The 19,471-nt window shown below is 41.0% G+C and overlaps 1 protein-coding gene across 2 annotated transcripts in view; it reads left to right on the forward strand.

Annotated features, from left to right (window-relative positions):
• The window catches only part of LOC103148081 (schwannomin-interacting protein 1-like), a 265,763-nt gene that overhangs the window by 217,409 nt on the left and 28,883 nt on the right, over positions 1 to 19,471 (forward strand). For both annotated transcript variants that reach the window (XM_007566705.2, XM_007566706.2), the window contains exon 9: positions 2,890 to 3,693. In XM_007566705.2, the coding sequence (XP_007566767.2) occupies positions 2,890 to 3,693 (804 nt within the window). The remainder of the gene's footprint in view (positions 1 to 2,889; positions 3,694 to 19,471) is intronic.

Raw genomic sequence — 19,471 nt, forward strand, 5'->3', positions numbered from 1 at the left:
TTTCCTTGGTCTAAAAATATAAATTTCTAAAACAAAAAAGGAATACATTTTTAAAGACCTACATTCATTTCTACAAAGATAATATCCTTCATCTATGGGGTGCCAAAACAAAAACTAGTCTGTGATTATGATATTACTCTGTCATAAAGCTGACAGGCCATTTGTTTTGCATCTAGACCCTCTTAGATTAAAGTTTTAAATTGGATTTTTGGTTCTGTGCCAGACAAAGCATTAATCATTGATTCAAAAAGCATTTTTCTTAATGCACGTAAACCCAGACAACATTTCTGTATTACAAATGAAAAAAGAAAGACATGTCAATTGATTTGGTAAACTGGTCAAAATGAAAAAGCAGACCAGTGAAATTACTGGTTTACCATCCTGCTACACCAGTAGCCACCTCAACATTGTGCTCTTTAATAAAACAAAAGATGCTTTGTACTAAACTGAGTAGAATTTTAAAGCGACTCAACGAAAAAGTTTGATTTCCACATTACTCACCCAAGTAACTTGGAGGCTTGGAGACCCAAACCTTTAATGAAAATGCTGCCATTGTTTTCTCTGCTACTTGACAACATATAACCAGCTAAGGCTAAATCTCACATCCCATCTAAAGAGGACTTATGATTTTTTTTTCTGGACATTTGCATGTCAGTCTCATCTCTGCAGCAGCTTTACTTCCATTCCCTTCTACTTGTTTCTCGCAGAATTGCAAGTTCCTCAGAAGGGCTTTATGATTCCACATCCCATCAGCACTTTTCAGATGGACTCTAAGATGCTGAGTCACATTGCTTTCCCACAGCAAACACGTTTCCTGCACTTCCTTTCGCAGTAAGCAGCTGCGTGATCTTGTGGGCCTAACTTATTATACGTTTCTTAGGGTAAGCATAACGGCGAGCACTTATATGTCTCCCCTCCTCCGTTCGGTCTTGCATGAGAAGCAGAGCGGATTCCGTCCTCTTGGTCTACACCGGCATTTAGCAAACTTTGTAATTAATTAGTTTGCAGAGCAGCTCATAATGTGCTCACAGAGGAATGTGTTGTTAATTTGTCTTTTGCCCCGAGAGAAATTTGGCTGTGCTTTGCTTTTTATTAGGTATTAAAGGTAGTGAGACATTGTGATGAAGGTACGCTGCTTTGGAGGGGAGGGAAAAAAAAAAAAAGAAATATTGCAACAACCAATGGCTCCGGTTTGGTGGAGATTTGTGGACGGTTGTAAACAACAGGGACATTTTCATTAGTTGTGCACCTATCAGTTAGCTGGTGCAACACAGACAAGGTCAGACAACAGCTCCAGACTCACCTGTTCATGCCACAGTTTGCTGTGCATTAACATTTCTCCGCCGCTCTCTCGCAACGCTCATAGCACTCTGTTTAGTCCCTGTGCTGCTGTGCAGATGTAGCAGTAGGCAGTGGAGCGGTATTCTGACACGCTAAGCCACAAAGACCCCTCCCTTACGATGCGTGTTTGTGTCAAATGTTGCACAAGGCCTTTCCGTGCAATCTGCCATGCATTTAGAAACGGAGTAACATGAACCTAATTACAGTACTCATAAGCAAAGTTCAGCAATAGTTGTCATCGCTATGTGAAATTCTCACAGTGTGAATCAAAGACTGTATTAACATGAAATATGTAAAATAAAACTGGAGTTCTAATAATGCAGTTAGAAAGTTTAGTTATTGTAATTTTCATTGCAAAATAATTAATAATTAACAATTAGTAGTTTTGAAGTGCTTATTGCTCATAATAATATACCTTTTTGTTGTTCTGCTCTTCATGCATAACGTAGTTATAAAAAGCTGATGTGTTTTGGGGCGAAAGATGGGTTAAATAGTTTGTTATAACCTTTTAAACGCTTAGCTAACTACATCATTTAAAGTGCCATTACAGAATACTACTCTATTTATGTGAAACCTGAACGTCTCAGAGGAGACCTTCTGGATCTAACAGAAAAAGCAGTGAAAGACGTAGCTTTGGCTGGAAAAGAAAGGAAACTGTGGAGGAATTTCTGAAATGGCTGAGATAATTACAGATGTGAGTTCCCATGACTTAAATTATATACCATACACAGCAGATTGTTTGTGCCAGTAGCCAGCCTCCACTCAGCTGTTTAACAGACATGTGGCTTATAGCTTGGAAACTGTAACGTTAAAAGCATATCGGCTTAACGAGAGTGATGGGTGGTGCTCTTTTAGGTTCCTCATGACTGTCCCTGTTTTCATGACCAGGATTTTCCAAATAGCTGGATTTGTATTTCGCTTCAGTGGGAAAAAAGACCTAGAATGGGTTTCTAGACTTCATACAGATGGAGAAAAGAGTTTTAAATAAAATAAATAAATAATCTGAAATATGGAAATCAAACTGAAGTTGAAGCAAAAACAATTAATATAATTAAAGAAATATAAAAAAAATTAATGAAAAAGCAACTCGATTAATTTTTCGATTAGGTTCTATCAATAACATAACATAGTTTTACCAAATTCTGTTTTCTGAATCATTAAGCACTTTTTCCAGTTGTATTCAGTATCATAGGATATATTTAAAGTATATATACATAGGATAACATGACATAAAGTTTTATATGCATTTAAATTAGCTGACAAAGCTTCCAGCAACAGGTTTTCACACACAGCGACTCTGTTCAGAATATCTGGCATAAGTAGTTCAGCTGTTGGTACAATAAGACAATCATCTGTAAAACTGCAGGAGGAAGGAAGTTCCTGCAGGTCAGGAAGTGCTTTGTGGTTGCCTGTCTAAAACCACAACACTTCTGTGACTAATCCAAACTTCCCTTTATTCTCCTTTTATGTTTCTCCTCCCTTTGCTTTTCCTATGCACACACTTTTAGGCATTTCATCCTCAATCTCCATTCTTTTTTTTTCTTACAGGATTATCGAGAGGATGGCATGGACCTGGGGAGCGACGCGTCCAGTCGCTCCAGCTCAGAGTCCAACTCCAACAAGGTTACACCCTGCTCTCCTTCTCTTGACCTGGCCAATCTGGAGGACTACAAATCCTCCCCGTCCCCAGATTTGGGCACTCTAGATGACTACGAGGAGGATGAGGACTACCAGGAGTACAAGAAGAAGGTGATGGAGGAGTGGGAGAGCGAGTACGGCGAGGAATACACCTCCCCACAGGTCCCTGGTCAAGACGAAAGCAAAGAGAGCGCCGTGAGCGGTAGCGGTCTAAAAGAAGGTTACAGGAAGTCGGCGAATGCTCGCAGCCTCGCTGAAGAATTCCAGGATGTGAAGACGGTCCCGCCCCTGCCGGCCCCCGCAGGACGCACCGCCACCTCTGTGGCAACTGTCCCAGATGAACTGAAGCAGAACGGGAATCTGATTCTGCCCCAGAGCAACCAGCTTCACTCCTCCGGCACAGCCGAGGGAGGACCAGACACTCCCAAAGCTGGCCACCTCAGCTCCGGGAAGGGCAGGGGGAGCCGCAGCAGTGGCAGGGGTGCTGGTGGTGGCGGAGGAGGAGATGGCGGCGGAGGAGGAAGTGGAGGAGCTGGGGGTCCAATGCGGGAGTACAGAGAGGGGCAGGAGGAGAGCGTAGAGGAGGAACCCCTGCCCACAATGGATTGGGCGGCCCTGGAGAGACACCTGGCCGGTCTGCAGTGCAGAGAGCAAGAGAACCAAAACCTGAACCACAACCAGAACCACAACATGGGCAAGACCAACTACACCTCGGTGAGTGTGCACACGTCAACACGTCGTTCTTGAATCTTGCTGTGCTGAGCTTCTCATGTCAAAGGTCGTCTCTGTCATAATAAACTCGCCAGCAGCCGTAATCCTGTGGTCAGCCATCTCAGATAGACCCTGGAAACACAAGGTTAGGTCAGTTGGAGTACGGAAGAGGGATTAGTTGGCTAATGTAGTGCTAAACTATGTGACCCATGCATCTGTTACCATGACGATCAGGACAGTCTAACACAGCTGGCAGGACGTAGAGGAGCAGCAAACATCCAGCCCACTGTTAATTTATAGTGTTGATTGGGGAAGCTGTTTGACACTTTAAGGGGGCATTCACACCAACCTCGTTTAGTCCGCATTAATCCAACTCTAGTTCATTTGCCTAGAAAGTCTGGTTTGTTTGAACCAAAACAGCTAATGCTGTTTCACCTAAAAAGCTAGGTCTGGGTTTGGTTGAAATGAGCTGTAGCCATGGTTTGAATGCATAGGTCGCAAGCAGACTGGAGACTGCTCCAATGCTCCAAAAGTGGGAAGCGGACTATAGCATGGGGAATTTGGGGTAAATACAACCTAAACAAACATCTGAGTCTAGCTCTTGGATGAGAAATGGCTTGTGGTCTTCTGGTAAAGACAAAAAAGAAATCCTAAAACCACTAAAATCTGGCACCAGTTAATTTTTGTTTACATTTTGCGAAGAAGGAAGTTGTGCTCATGTCTTCTTCTTAGGAGGTTTAAGTGCCATTTCTGTCACTGGTTCTTGGTGCAGCGCCACCACTGGTGAGGGGAGGGACAGGTTCTTCTAAGGGTTGGATCATTTGACACAGCAGTGTGTGAAAACGAACCGCACCTGCTGCAAATGGAACAAATGTTGCAATTTTGCTTTCCAATCGAACCGAATCCAGCAGATTATCAGGTGTGAAAAAATAAGTCACATACATTATCAGTCATTTTGGGTCTGAAATAAAAAAATTAAAAAAATCCCAGATCAGAGTTGTAAATATAAAGCAACCCAGCTCATAATTCTTAATATTTCATAGCTGTTGACAGTCTTACTCTAGAGTTCGGTCGTTGACCTACTAGAATTAATGTCTAACCCAATTTCTAGAGACAGGAACGTTCTTTGTTGTTGCCATGTGGCGCTTCGACCAGAAGAGGTCAGTGTTGCATCGACATTGCGCTTCTCCTGCTGTGGATGCATTCCCATCAGTGCCAGCATGAAAGCTGGATATTTATTACCATGGCAGCTTGAATCATAACTCTGACTCACCCCCATAGTTTAAGTGTTTGTCTGAGGCTCCAAAAGGGTGTAACCTTAAAATGTGCAGTGGAAAACTGAACCAACAGCGGGTAAATGTTTGCTTGAAAAACACAGAATGATGCTTCCTCCCCCCAACACCTCTTCTTCTATTGATATGCGAGCACCAAGACCTTTTCCTCAGTGCACACACACAATGGCTGTGACCCGAGCTATTGTGGCTGTGTTGTGTGTGTTGTTTGTCTGTCCTGGAGTCCTGAAGCCCCCCTCTCCTCCTCCTCCTCCTCCTCGCTTTGTCTCCTTGAGGCACGTCAGGAATGCAGCAGGAGATGTGGGGGATGAAAGACAGGAAGAAAGGAAGGGAAAGGACAGGAACGAGGAGCGAGCAGTTCAGGGCCGCATGGCTCGTGTGTTTGTGTCAGTGCTCGTTACCTGCTGTCCGCCTTAAACAAGAAGACCACCCCCTGCTGTGCTTTAGACGGGGGGGAGTCTGCGCTCCCTTCCTTCATGCAGTGGGGTGGGATACAAATGACCTCGCTGGAAGAAAACTTGGAATCATATGGATCGAGGACTGTGACATCAGTTTCAGAGAGAGTCTTGGAGATGATTCTGGGACTAATAAAGTCCAAGGAAAACCATGCCATAGTGACATTAAGACAAAGATGATAATTTAGGGCATATTGCCTTTTAAGATGCACCGATTGGCCGACACCATACTTCCGCTTTGCTCACCTGCTGGGCTTGATTTCAGATTGAGATCCTTTTTTTTAATTATTTTAAGGACACATTAAAGAGAAAGAAAATCTGCTGCAGGGTGTTTGGTAGAGGTAGTGGTTTTGAATGCAAAATAAAGTGAAAAAATTGTAAGATTAACCCCAAATACGTGTCAAATCTCACATTCTTAATCTGTATTTGATTTTTTTGCAGCACGATAAGGTGCATCACTGTTGGTTGTTTGTTTACAGACCAAAAAGGATGATAAAACGTAATGCTTTGACACGATGAGTATATTGGTTTAAGATCTGTGTTAGAACTGTTTATTTGAAGGAAACAGAAGTGCCAGCGCTTTGTTCGGGATCCAAACTGGACCTAGTCTTAGAGGGGAAAGTAAAGCCTTAATTGGTCCTTCAGATGAAAGTATTAAGACAACAGCAAACGTGGCGACAGCGAAGCAAATCTTGATCATGTTTGTTCTCAGAAAGAGACGTAAAACAAGGCACAGACTTCTAGACGGAGACGGTTTGAAACATTGTGGAGTTTAGATGGAAACATGCCGCCATTTTTGTCATCTTTGTTCCCTTTGCACGAGTCTTTCTGCGCTACACTGTTCCCGTGATTACTGCTGAAATTTCTCCATTTGTTGTGTTCAGACTTGACTAAAACATGCTCAAAGTGAATGCAGAAGACGTACAGATGGCACCGTCCAGATGCCTTCACCTATTTGATGTTGAGGATAATTAGGCCTTCAATACAAGTCACAACATAAAAGACAATTTTTTCAGAAGTTCTGCTTTTTATCTGCTGGATAACAACAAAAACAAAAAAACACGATTACCTTTCTTCCTTTTACTTTTCGTAACCTGTAAAATTGAGATCTACTGATCAGCTGGTAAAACATTAGTATCTGATTTCCTTTCAAGTTTGACCAGAATTGCATTTTCAGCTGTTTCTGCAGTTATGAGACAGTCCTGAATTTGCTGGACACAGCCCAGGACAAAAGAAATGGCTTTTAAAGCGGTGTTAAATATTTTAGATCCACACAGGCCGGACCCACCAGCGAGACACTGAGTGTGATCATTTGCAGACGGGTGTGTCTGTCTGAGATGTCGCAGGGCTCCACTGGGACTGAAACAGTCACGCATCAGAAGATCTTAGAGCTTAAGAGAAGCACGACACGAGGCTCCTCATCTGCAGTGATCACTGCAGTGACTCACAGAAGCAGTCAGAGCCCCTGAACTTTATCATGTAGTTTCTAATTTTGTTACCATTCAAAATATATATAAAAAAAAAAAAAAAAAAAAAAAAAGTGCTGTGCATTTGTATTCGTCCCTGTGCAAATGCAAGTTTGTTCAGGGTACGTGTCTGCCAGCCGAGCAGACCTGTGTGTGTTTTATTTCATCCTCCTGAAAAGGCAGCCTCGCTCAAGATTCCCATCACATCCTGATGAAAAGCCTCCCCACATCACAATGCTGCCACCACTATGTTTCACCTTGGAGAGCACTTAAAAAAATAAGTACCTTTGGTCTTGTTTCTAGTGCAAATATCTTACTACACTTGGAATACAATAAAACTAAATTTAAGTAACTTTTCAGAAAGATATGGGAACTGGTTTTAAGTCAATAACTCTTGAATATAGATTAAAATTACTAGTCCCACTGGGAGATTATGTAACTTATAACATGGAAAAAAATGACTTGTTATATGTGAAAAAATCTACCAGTGGAACTTTTCATCTATATCCAGTAGTCATTGACTTAAAACAAGCTTCTATATCTTGTTGAAAATGTACTTATAAGGTAGTTTTGTCATTTTTCAAATGCACTAGGACTGAAAACTAGACAAAACACTTAGTATGATTAGATGTTTTTGTTCAGCGAGGGAGAAGTGGAGTGTTGGTTTTCCATCACTCTGTTTTGCATGTAGGCCTAAAGTTCAGTTTTGTCTCCATCTAATCTTCTACATAGAATCTCAACATCAAGCAGCAACTTCAGACTCTCCCACCAGAGCTGTGGATATCTGCAGCTCAGTGACCAGCCATGCCCTGATATTTGCTTCATGCTCTTTTCATGTTCAGATTTTCAATTTCTCCGTTCAGATTTTCAAAACTTGGGAGATTGTTTTTCTTTCTTCTTTTTTTTTACCTCACTTCTGCAGTTGCAACAGAGCATTTATTTTCTCAATGACCATAAAAAGCTTCAGCTGTTTGAATCCCATTCAGCTCTGCATGAAAGGCAGCAGGTGTGTTTGGTCAGGGTGTGGTCTCTAGCTGCTGCAGAGTCAGTGCATGCCTGCAAGCATGCCTGCAAGTGTGGAGGCGCGGTGACCCCACCTTTTAGCTCATCTCTAATTGATCTGCAGAAACGTGGGCAGAGAGCTTTCCACAGGGACCACAATCACACCCAGGGTAGCATGACCTCTCCCCCCTTTAACTAAACCCATGATAATAAAATCAGAGCAATATTTTTTTTCCTTCTTCTCCAGCCCTCAAGTTAAGAAAAGCTGACAGAGACGGCCTTCGTGTTCGGTATGGCTGTCAGTTCTCAAAAAGGGTATTTATTGTATATTCTCGAAGTGATGCGCTTCAGAGGTGTTAAAACTTGTGCCTACAGGCTACTACTTTTCTGTGTCAGAGCTCACACGCCCAGACGTGCGTACGTGTTTTAAAAACACCCTGTGGGCAGACTGTGGTTACAAAGATAGCGTCTCTGCTGAGACCTGCAGCACTAAATCTGCTTACAATGTGCCAAGAAGAAAACCTCTGTCACTCAGACACATATTTACTAAACCCGCTAGAAGGTTTACACCACATGCTACGTAAAACCTCGAGGGAAATGTGCGGCCTGATGCAAACAGAAGACTCATTGTTCAGTGATGCGCGCAACAAAAAGTTTGATGAAACAGATTTCACCTTATTCCAGAGACAAGATTTTGGTTTTTGGAACCCGGCTCTGAATTTATTCTACTGTCCAAAAATAACAAAAAAACAAAAAAAGTTTCAGGTAAACGTTAGATTGGACTCTTCTTGAATAGTTACATTAATATAACATCATTTATAATAATAACTAGCATCACTTGTTTGTCATATTTGGGTTTTTATTCTACTTTTTTTCTTTTTTACATTCCTCCAAAGTTCTGTCATTCTGGTGGGGATTTCTTTTGTTTTTCAGTACATCCTTTATATTTCACATAAAACTATAAAGGCTGCAGGAAAATAAAATATGCAGACTTGAATCTGAGCTTTGCTGTCTTTATGAATAATTAGGTATGACATAGCTTTTTATCAGAATCCATGTTTTAAAAAGAGAGAGAACAATTTAATAATAATAATAAAACATCCTACCCCGCCTCTCGCCCGGAACGTGAGCTGGAGATAGGCACCAGCACCCCTCCCGACCCCACTGAGGGACAAGGGTGAAGGAAAATGGATGGATGGATAATAAAACATCCCTGTCGGGATGCATTAAAAGTGGTCCACATTCTGAGTTTTACCACAGGAGATTTTTATTTATTTATTTTTTCAAATCAGTTTTGATTTGATTAGATTTTCCAAAAGCGAACATCAATTTATAGGGATGGATGTCTCAATCAGAGTACTAGTCTTCAAACAATGCCATCTATATGCTTGAGAACTTGATAACTTGAAAGTAGATTAATATTGCACGCTATATTTTATTAGGACCGTTTCAAATTTATTCAAAAATGATGTCTCGGGTGTGACATTTTGTCCCAACTACAGTTTCTGCTGGACAGCCACAACATTTTAACGGGAATTAAAGCCTATTTTTGCCTTGGCTGTATTCTATAAAAATATGTTGTTTTTTTTACATATATATTTAAACTGTCACTATGTCCTGACAGTGTAATATGATCTCCTCTGCCTTCTCCCTGTGGTCCTACCGCCATCTGCAGAAACAGACTGTTTGATCAGAAACAACCAATCAGATCCAGGAGGATGGTCTTAGCACAGTCAATCATGCCAGTGTACGTATTGCTCACATCGCCTCCACCCCCCTTACTCTCTGGTACGCTACAGCTAGTTACCCACAACGGAGCCTGTCATGAATGCTCAAGCTAGTAACCTGGCCATCAATGATGGTGGATGAGCAGTTTTCATGTAATAGTAAGTTGTTTCTCCGCTGTTGGCACAGCTGCAGCACGTACAAGAGAGTGATTGACAACGCTAAGACCCTCCGCATGGCTGTGATTGGTTGTTCCTGAACGGAAGTGGTGCATTTCTGCAGATGGAAATAGGACCACAGGGAGGAAGCAAACAAACTGGATTTTTTTTTTCACAAATCATTTGTTTCATACTGTCACAACATGTTTAAAAAATATATGTATTTTTATAAAAGTTACCTACTGCAGCTTTAAGGGCAAGCTAAACGAGTGACGTGGTGATTATGTATAGTTTGTGAGATCAGCTAGCTGTAGGGTTTACAGGCATTAACAAAACTCAGAGATCATTTTCGACAGAGGATTAAGAATGTAAGATATATTGTTCAAATCTGATATTTGCTCTGGGAACAACAGGATCACATTCATCATTTCTAAAAGTCTTGTCATTGCTGGTTTAAGAGAGAAATGTTTTATTGTTTTTTTTTAAGGCTGTTATGATGCTGCCATAGTTAATTCAGAAAAGTACAGAAATGCTATGAGAACACCTCTGACAATACATGTAGCTTCATTTTTTGTTGCTAAAGATATATAAGACTCAAAACATAAAGCAATATTCTTCAATAAACCCATGTAAAATGTCCTCCTGCTTATAAACGTAGCACTATGCTGTGAATGTTGTAGTATGGGTTGGGGGTGGTTTAATGACAGCCTAACCTTGACAGTAACCCTATCTGAGCACAGCACACAGAGCAGGTCACATGACGGACTAGACAGAGAGGAAGAATCTGTAACCAAGTCTCTTTTTACCCTGTGAACGTTGATATAAACACAGTTTAATTACTTAGAAACCATCGGATTTGCTATAACATACGTGGCCTCGGTCACAAAAATGTTCATCCATTCTCAGATTACACATTATCTGATTAAAACAAAACCCTGAAACAATTTTTAGTGCTTATTCTCTCATTTTCATCTCTCAGCTGAGGCAAAGCTAAACTATGTAGCAGCCGAGTGTTGTTTAAAATGATCACATAAACAGTCAAATAAGCCGAGAGCCGATCTAAACCGTGCGAGTGTGCAGTGCTCTGCCACAGAAAAGCACTTAATGGCGTCTGAAAGTAAAAACAGAGAAGCTCTTCATGGGCATGTTCAGCCACTGAACTGCATCGACAAGCCTCTACTAACAACCTAACTACCACGTTTACCCAGAACTCGCCTTGCCACGTAAGGCAACAGATTTCTGTCTCCAAACAGTTGGAGGCAGAAAAAAATTACAGGGTTTGAAAGCCTTGAACACATGGTGGAGGGGATATGAATAGGTCCAAGCACTCAGAGAGAGGAGGTCACGGAAGAGTCGGACTGCGGGGCTTTAAAAGCGAATGTAGGTGGGAACTACGGGTTCAGAGCTGTTGCATTGGATAAACATGATGGTCTGACAGTACAGAGTAACACACAATCGAGATTTACCTGGGCAGAGCATGAAGGCAAGCTCTAGGGGGCGGAGCTACACCCAGGTGTGGTGAACTCTTTTCTGAGGGTTTATTTTTTTTTGTCTTAATTCAACCCCATATAACAAACGTCTCCCCCGCCGTGCGTGTGTGAGTGTGTGATACTAGCCAAAGCACGCCCGGCCCGCGGCACACCAGAACTCAAACACACATAAACCGTCTGCAGCGGTCTCGGCTCCAGAGCCTCCTGTTACTTTAAACACACACGCTCAATCTCAGCTGTCCACATCAGATGAAAGGATAACGTTTTGTCTTCTTATCTTCTCTGACCCTGCCAGTGTTTACACACGTTATCTTTTGTTTCCTATCTTTGTTTTTTGTTGGGGTTTTTTCCTGTGGAATATTTTTTTCAATCTCAGATTAACCTTGGATTCCTCACAGCAAGTTGGGCATTTAACTCAGGTAAACACCCAGCTTCCTTACTAGAGCGAAGATGTCAGGTCGTAAATGTTCAGACAGACTTAGACAAGTCTTTTGGCAAAAAGCTTTACATTTATTTATAGCTCAGGGCTCCACATTCTTCTGCTGCGACATGTCGTTTCTCCAGCTTGTACGGACATGGAATCATACAACAGTTTTACTTCGAAAATAACTTTTTAAGCCAGCTCTTTTTCAGTCTTTTTTAGTCATTTCTAAGCTCTACTTTACCACTCCGGTGAAAGGAGAATACCTTTCCAAATGCTTGTTATGTGCATTTGAGCTGGGCTTTATGAAAGTCAGTCTTTTTCTTTCGCTGTGCAGCTGCTTTGAATATATTCTTACCTTAAGGGGCAAAGAGTTTACGTGCTGCACCAAGCTGAGCTAACAGAGGTAAAAAAATAAAAAAAATACTGAAAAAAGTTACAGATTACGACTAAATTATGCAAGAGACAACTGGAACCACAAAGCAAATTGCACTTGTAGGTTGTTTTTTGTGGAGGAGTAAAAACTGCAGATGCAAAGTTTTACTACGTGCTACCTTAAATGGAGAAATCTTTACCACAGTCACATGATCTCTCTTTTGCCCCCGTTGATCCAGAATGCCTAGGATGTCTGATGTGCTAAAAGGTTTGCTTAGATTAAAGTTAACAGTGTGATTGACAATTAGATGGATAAAGTCACAGTAATGTCATTTTTGGGTGTGTTAGCTTATATTTTTATAGCTCATGTCACTCAAAAAGCATTTTGTCTGTTACTGTCTTTTAAAATTAGGTTTTCAGTGGTTAATTTGATTGAGAACTGTGGAAATTATAGCTTAGCATTTTCTGCCACATCATATCCAAGCCTGAATGGATGTTCTGTTTGGCCTTTCCTTTTGTCTAATACCCAACCTTCAATGGATACAATATAAAAAATAAATAATAAGACTTACTTCAGCACTAACTTTTTTCACATTTTGTCACAATAAACCCAAAAGGTTCTTTGTTTGTTTTTTTTTTCTGTGAAGGTCTCATAAGTTTGACAGAGGAAAAGTCGTGGAGAGGTTTGAAGTAAAGTTGTAGTAAGGAGAGCATTAGTCACAGAAGCAGAGGCCTGTTGTAAATCTGGATGAAAGTCTCACAGCTAGGGTGAGAAAATTTGACAACAGGACAACTAATAGTCGTGCACTCTGCAGGGACTGCAAGAAATACTTTTAAAGTATTGGTATCGCAAAATAAATGCTCACAGTAGCAATCTTGCAAAGAACTGTTTTGAATGTAGTGATTGTTAGGTGATGTTTCCCAAGTGTCATTTTATATTCACATGGTTGGATGGACTCTCCGTGCATTAGACGGTCACACCTCACGCAAATGACGTGGTTGCAGAGATTGATGGGAAAACAGATGAGAAGTACGAAAACTGACTTTTTATGTCACTGATGTCATTATCACCATATTTGCCAATTCTGTTGCCATTGAATGATTATCTAATATTGTGCAGCACAAATCTGGCTTTTATGGTAAGGGGGGAAAAAATAACCTTTAAAGAAAACCAGGGGAAAGTCATGTTTTCAGTTTGACGCAAGTGGTGTAAAGGCCACAGCAAGCGTGGGAGAATGTGATCTGTAAGGGTAGACTAAAATGCAACTGTTGGGTCTCACCTTTGGGAGGTTTTCTCTTCACCGGAGACAAGGTAGCTTGTCATAGAAGAAGAGGTCAAAATGTGACTACAAGGTAATCCTGAAAGAAATTGTGTTTAAGCCAAAAAAAAAAAAACTTTTGATGATGAAATGTTTGGTCACCACAGTTTTTGGTGCCACACATGTAAATATGTTCCAAGTCACCTTTGAAATGTCAGACAGCGCAATATTGCTAACCCATAGAAAATTTGGATTCAGTATTTGGCTGGGTATTTCACTTGAAGGACGATGCATTTACATTTAGCGAGCCAATGTTTGGTGGATTTATGGGTAGAAAACGACACAGAGAGAAGCTAAGGCTCAAAATATTTTCTTTTGTTAAAAAAACAGACTAATAAATGTAAATTATTTCACATTGGGTGTTTAGATTTAGTTTCAAATGTTTTCATGGTGAACTATAAAAATGCTATAAATAATAATTATAAAAGGCATAATGGAGGAACGTTGTGATGACTTCCTGAAGGCGGAGTGTCATAAAGAGCAGGAGCTTCTTAAAGAGACAGAGACCCAATTTTAAATTGTGAAATCAAATTTCTACTAAATTATTTTTGATACATACAGCATTTTAAGATAACATAGTTATTCTATTGTGCCATCAAATGCCTAAAAGGTACATAATAACGGCCCTTAAAGGATTTATGTATTCACAGAGGTGAGCTAGATGTAGAAGAAACGAGGTCAGAATTTTATTGCCTGAAGTTGTAAATTCCACTGCTGGTTGTCATCAAAATGCAAAAAACACTCCCCTGAACCCACCCATCCTTTTGTTGAGTCACTTCTGATTCTCCCTAGTTTGGGAATGAAAGGCAAAATGTACAGTCAACCTTCTCTTCAGTACATATCGTATCTTTTTTTAGCACTGAAGTCAGCCTGGGCTCAACTCATTTCTGCACCAGCCTGTGAACTTCACGCTTTTTCATCTTTTCCCAGTGCTGTATTCTCCAGTGGTTTGGCATCCTCTGTCCTTCACCGCTATTCTCACTCCTGCTCCCAGCTAATTGTTTTCTTCCTCTAGCTGTCAGGAGGCATTATGCCCTAATGTTCTCACACAGCCAAAATACAGCAGGAGACCATTTTCCACACTCCGCCTGACTCCCCTTTTTTTCCACCCCATGAAAACTATCAAAGCGGGCGCGCAGGCTGTGAGTGGCAGAGCGTGCTGGGGAGGAAATGGGGATTTGTGTAGCAGACGGCCTCCAATATTACAGCTTCATGTCAGTCTGCAAACTACACAGCCGGTAGCACACGTGCTCGCGCAGGGGGCCCGTCTGTGTAAGCAAAAGCACGACTTGAAGATAACGATTAAAAAAAAGAGGAAGAGTTTATTTCTACACGGCTGCAAAAACAACGAGCGGGAGATAGTTTGTGTTTTCTGCGTAGTGGAGGATTTGAAGCCCCATCACCTGTCCCGCACGCTGCCAGAGGAAGGCTGGAGCCGCGCTCAGACACAGGCGGCCTGTGTTTGTGTGCAGACTTTGGCGCTCGTTTGGGTGGAGCTGAAACATAAAACACTGCTCCTCTCTGCTCCTAATTATAGAGTGTGTAATTGGTTGTGTGCGCATTTTGGTTGAGGTTTCAGACAAGGTCTGTTTTTTATTATTCCTACAACACAAAGCATTTTTAACCTCAGAGGGAGAGTCTTTATAAGGGGGAGAAAAAGGAGGATTTTTGTCACCATGCCCCTGACTTTGTGTTATCTAAGCTCTAAGCCTGTTCATGTGACTGCGTGTGTGTGACTGCATGTGTGTGCGTGTGTGTGTGTGTGTGTGTGAGAAAGAGAGAGAAATTGTGCCAGGTCATGCAGGGAGCTTCATCTGTTGCTGGAGAGAGCCGGGGACAGAACACTTTCATTTTCCTGAAGAATAATCTGTTTATTTTTTCAAGAAAAGCTGTATTTGCATTATTTGATAATTTTTCAATGGAGACAAATACATTTTAGACACCTTGAAGCAGTAAAAGATACCAACCCAGGTGCTACATTGATGTCTTTTCTGTTCAACATTGTTATCCAAAGTAAAACAGCAGAAAAACATCCAAACTATGACATCAGGAGTAATTGATTATTGATTTAGCAGTGCAGCTGGCTGTTGTTTTTCATTATTGATCACAGCAGCTTTAATGTATCCGCTTTGGCTTGTGTGGATCTACGTAGGGTAAAATTTGTAAGTTGCATGTAGATGTGTTTCCCAATTTGACATTTTGAAAATAAACTTACTTATTGGAAACACAACAATTTTGGAAAACGTACATATTTCGATTAAAAGGCTTTGGCAATAGGTTGAGGTTGTTTTTCCGGTTGTGTCAAAATTGGTTTATTTCACAAAATTGCAATGGAAACACTTTTATCACACAAGTCACAGGATCAACAACTTGCCACGGACCCAAAGCATGAAGAAGAACAGGTTTTTGAGGCCCGAACAGACTTTACTTAGGACAAAAAATGCGCAGAGAAAGATGGGGGGGAAAGACATTTAGCAAAGGTTTGGGTTGGTAGCGTTGAGAACTAACAGCCTCTGTAAATGGGGTACATGCTCTACCATTGCACCACACACCGCTTCTCCATTGGTAGTTGTTTTAATTCAGATAGATAACCTTACGCATACATTTCAAGCATCAACTACACTCAGTAGCAGTTTTCAAGTGCTTATTGCACAGACTATTATGCCTTCTGTTTTCCTGCTCCTTTTAGCGTGGCACTGGGAGCTTAACAAGCTCATAATAGCGGGTTAATTAGTGAGGTAGAGCCTGCAGTTGGCTGCCTGGCAGACATTCACCTTGTAGACTTCCTACTGTACTGTAAAAGCAGAATGACAGTACGGTTGCCACCTAATTATGGAGTCCCATCCCATCCTAACCCCTCACCCTCTTTTACACTTAAAGGAGGAAGTGGTTAAAATATTCCACTGAGAAAAGGGACGCTCCTTCAAGAGGCACGATCGATTATTATTTATTTTTGTCAAGGAACAACCGAATTTCAATACCAAATGTACTCTGTTACATTACTGGTCTTTGTGATTGAGTCCAATATTTAAAATAATCCATGACCAATAAACTAACAACAAACAAAACAAAATAATTGGTGTAGAGTAGCTCTTTAAATAAGTATACTGATTACTTTTCTGACTTGTGACAAATTGTTTTACATGTACATCTATCTAGAAGTGGAATAAACATTTATGATGACAAGTGAAGGAAAGAAATCCTTTGGTTATATTTACAAAAGAAATTTGATAGCTAATTGTTCATTTTTAGTTGTTTTTTTTGTGTGTTGAAGGCCCATTTGATATTAAATATTAGCATCTGGCCAGACAATAATATTTAGTGTTGATTAATTGCTTAATTAATTGTCCGTAAGCAAAGTACCATAAATGATGACGGTCCTTCTTAAATGTCCATATTCTGCGAACTGCAGACCCGCTGGGTCCTGATGGCCGGTTCCTTCTGTCATGTTGAGATGTTGTGATTTCGGACCCAAATGCAGAAGGCAGAAGCGTCAAGTTGATTCGTAGATTTAGTAAAAAAATATGAACAAAAATGTACAAAAGCCACATGAACACAGGGAGCCAGAGGAGAACATTAGCATTATAAGCATTCAGTGATGCTTGGTTGACATTAGTGGGGGAATTTTAATGTGATTTTGAATAAACACTTACATTGAGAAATTATTGAGAACAAAAGCGGGTTAAATAAAGTGAGACAGAAATGTTCTTAAGCATCTATTCCTCTTCTTTTTTATTTGTTTGTAGCATTTAGAGCCGTTGTGTCTGACTGGTATCCTGCTCATAACCCCTTTGTGTTTTCTCCGGTGGTACTGCTGGTCAGTTTATTATTTTCTTAGCTGGAAAACAAATGTAAGTGTGTTGTGAGGTCTTTGAAAATGAAAACCAAATGTTAAAACAGTCTGGTGGTTCCAACATGCTGAGTCCTCCCACCACCAACTGCAGACACGAAGCCCTCATTAGAGCAGCCTCTGGTGGCTGATCACAGACGTTAACACACACAAACACACGCACACACACACACACACACGCTTCCTGGCCTTCCATATCCTATCCTCCCTGTCAGAGCGAGCTCATTACCGCTAGAATCTGGCCCTCACACTGAGCCAGCCTGCTTTGCTATGCAGTGTTTTTTACACTGGCACCAAATGTCAACTTGCTAAAAGCATCTGCGCTCTCTCCTTCCCCGCTGAGGAGGGCGGGGCAGGAGAACAGGAGGGGGAAGATGGGAAGAAGTGGTAAAGAAGAAAGCAAGTGTCGCTACGCTAAAACGCTGAACAGAAAGAGAAGGGAAGGAAGTCGGGGCGGTTGGCACCAAATATTAAAAAAAGGGGGAGAAAAAAAAAACAAAGTACAGGGATTTTCCATGAAATGTTGAACGCATCACATTCTTTACCATCTGTAGCATTACTTCTGTCTGCATCCCACTAGTTACAGTGGAATGAATCACCACGTTTTCCACTTGTAATTATGCATTAGTTATTTCTGCCTCACTCCATGAATACAGCCTCATTTCTGCTGCACTGAGAACATTAAAAGAATGAGACAACATTTTGCGTACAGATTAGGGACGCAAACCATTTACAATTAATTGTTGATTAACGGTTTAGTCAAATCAATTAAATCTGCAGCATGTAGCTGTTACAAAATATGTTTTCTTCCATATTTGTTAAAACCATCACCGTGTCGTGATATTACAGAGTGAGACAGGTAATCTGTGCAACTGTTGCCATCTGAAGAAATGCACCTCTCCCGGTTAAAATCAATCAAGAGCCAGGAGGAGGGGCTTAGCGCTAGCAATCAATGCTGCTCAATATGCTAGTGAAAGAGAAACAACTCATCAATTATCCGCCGTCATTGGAGGGTATGCTAACTAGCCTTAGCATTCTGGGCCGGCTATGTTGTGGTGAACTACAGTGTGAGAGGGTGAGCACGAGAGTGATTGACAGCGCAAAAACCTACAGACGTCTCTGTGAATATTTCTCTGTTGATGGCTAAAGGGTTTCACATATTTTATTCTTTTCATCTTTTATTTTTCTATTAAGAGATTTCTGTTTTGTTATAGTTTATAACTATATCTAAGTTTAATGTGATAAAACCACCAATTTCTGTTTAGTCAGTCAGCATTTAATACAGCTGATACAAAATACTGTAAAAGTTTATTTCATCATATTATGAAAGATTTAGCCCCTTATGTTATGGAAAGACGGTCGGCCCTGTTGACACAAGAGAAAACTCGGGTTTTTAAGAAAATGAATGCTGATCGGTTAGTCGATGGATAAGATCAACCAACTTTAGATGAACTCAATCTGTAACTTGCATCTCTAATGCAGACGCTTCATTTTAGAAGATGAGAATATGCTCAGGGTTCTTGCAGCTTTTCACCGACCAGACAGTGAACTCATCACAGGGTCGGTGTGTGGGAGGCTTCGACTGTTGCCGTCCGCCGTCTCTCACTAATAATAGTCTTTGTTCTGTCATCTTTGTGCCAGTTTGGGCCACTTATAAAATCAACGTTTTTAAAACTGTATTTTTTGCTCTTGAGTCTCATTTGACGGCCTTCAAAAGTGATCTGTAGACATGATGTTCGAACAGCCCAGAGCTCTCGCTGTTGTTTTGTCCTCATTTGGTGTAAATTAAGTAATGCTGTGTATCGGTCTCCACCTGTTCTTTGACTCAGATTGTAACCGTGACAACCATGTGAAGGTCAGATTTGGGGATGGAGGAGGAGAGGAGATGAGGTTAGAGATGTCTCTGGACTGACTGCTGCTATGGCGACGGAGGAGCAAGGGGAGGTTGCCTTGACTTAATTTATCTGAGCAGATCAAAGTTTTTCACTCCTCACCGTGTGTTTGTATTGAAAAGGGAGAAGCAGCAGGCTTTTTTTCTGATCCCGCAGATTTGAACTCATGGCGGCTGAAGTGAGAACGTCACATTCCAGTGTGTTCGGTTTCATTTTAGTCTTCAGCAGTCATAAAAACGGACAAGACTCTGTTTAAAAACAAACAACTTTAAACTGGTTGATATAGGAAAGCCTAGCTTAGACTGCGAACTCTCCAACAGAGAAACCAAATGTTGT

This window comes from Poecilia formosa, unplaced genomic scaffold (genome assembly GCF_000485575.1).
Source record: "Poecilia formosa unplaced genomic scaffold, Poecilia_formosa-5.1.2 Scaffold197, whole genome shotgun sequence".
Taxonomy (NCBI): Eukaryota; Metazoa; Chordata; class Actinopteri; order Cyprinodontiformes; family Poeciliidae; genus Poecilia; species Poecilia formosa.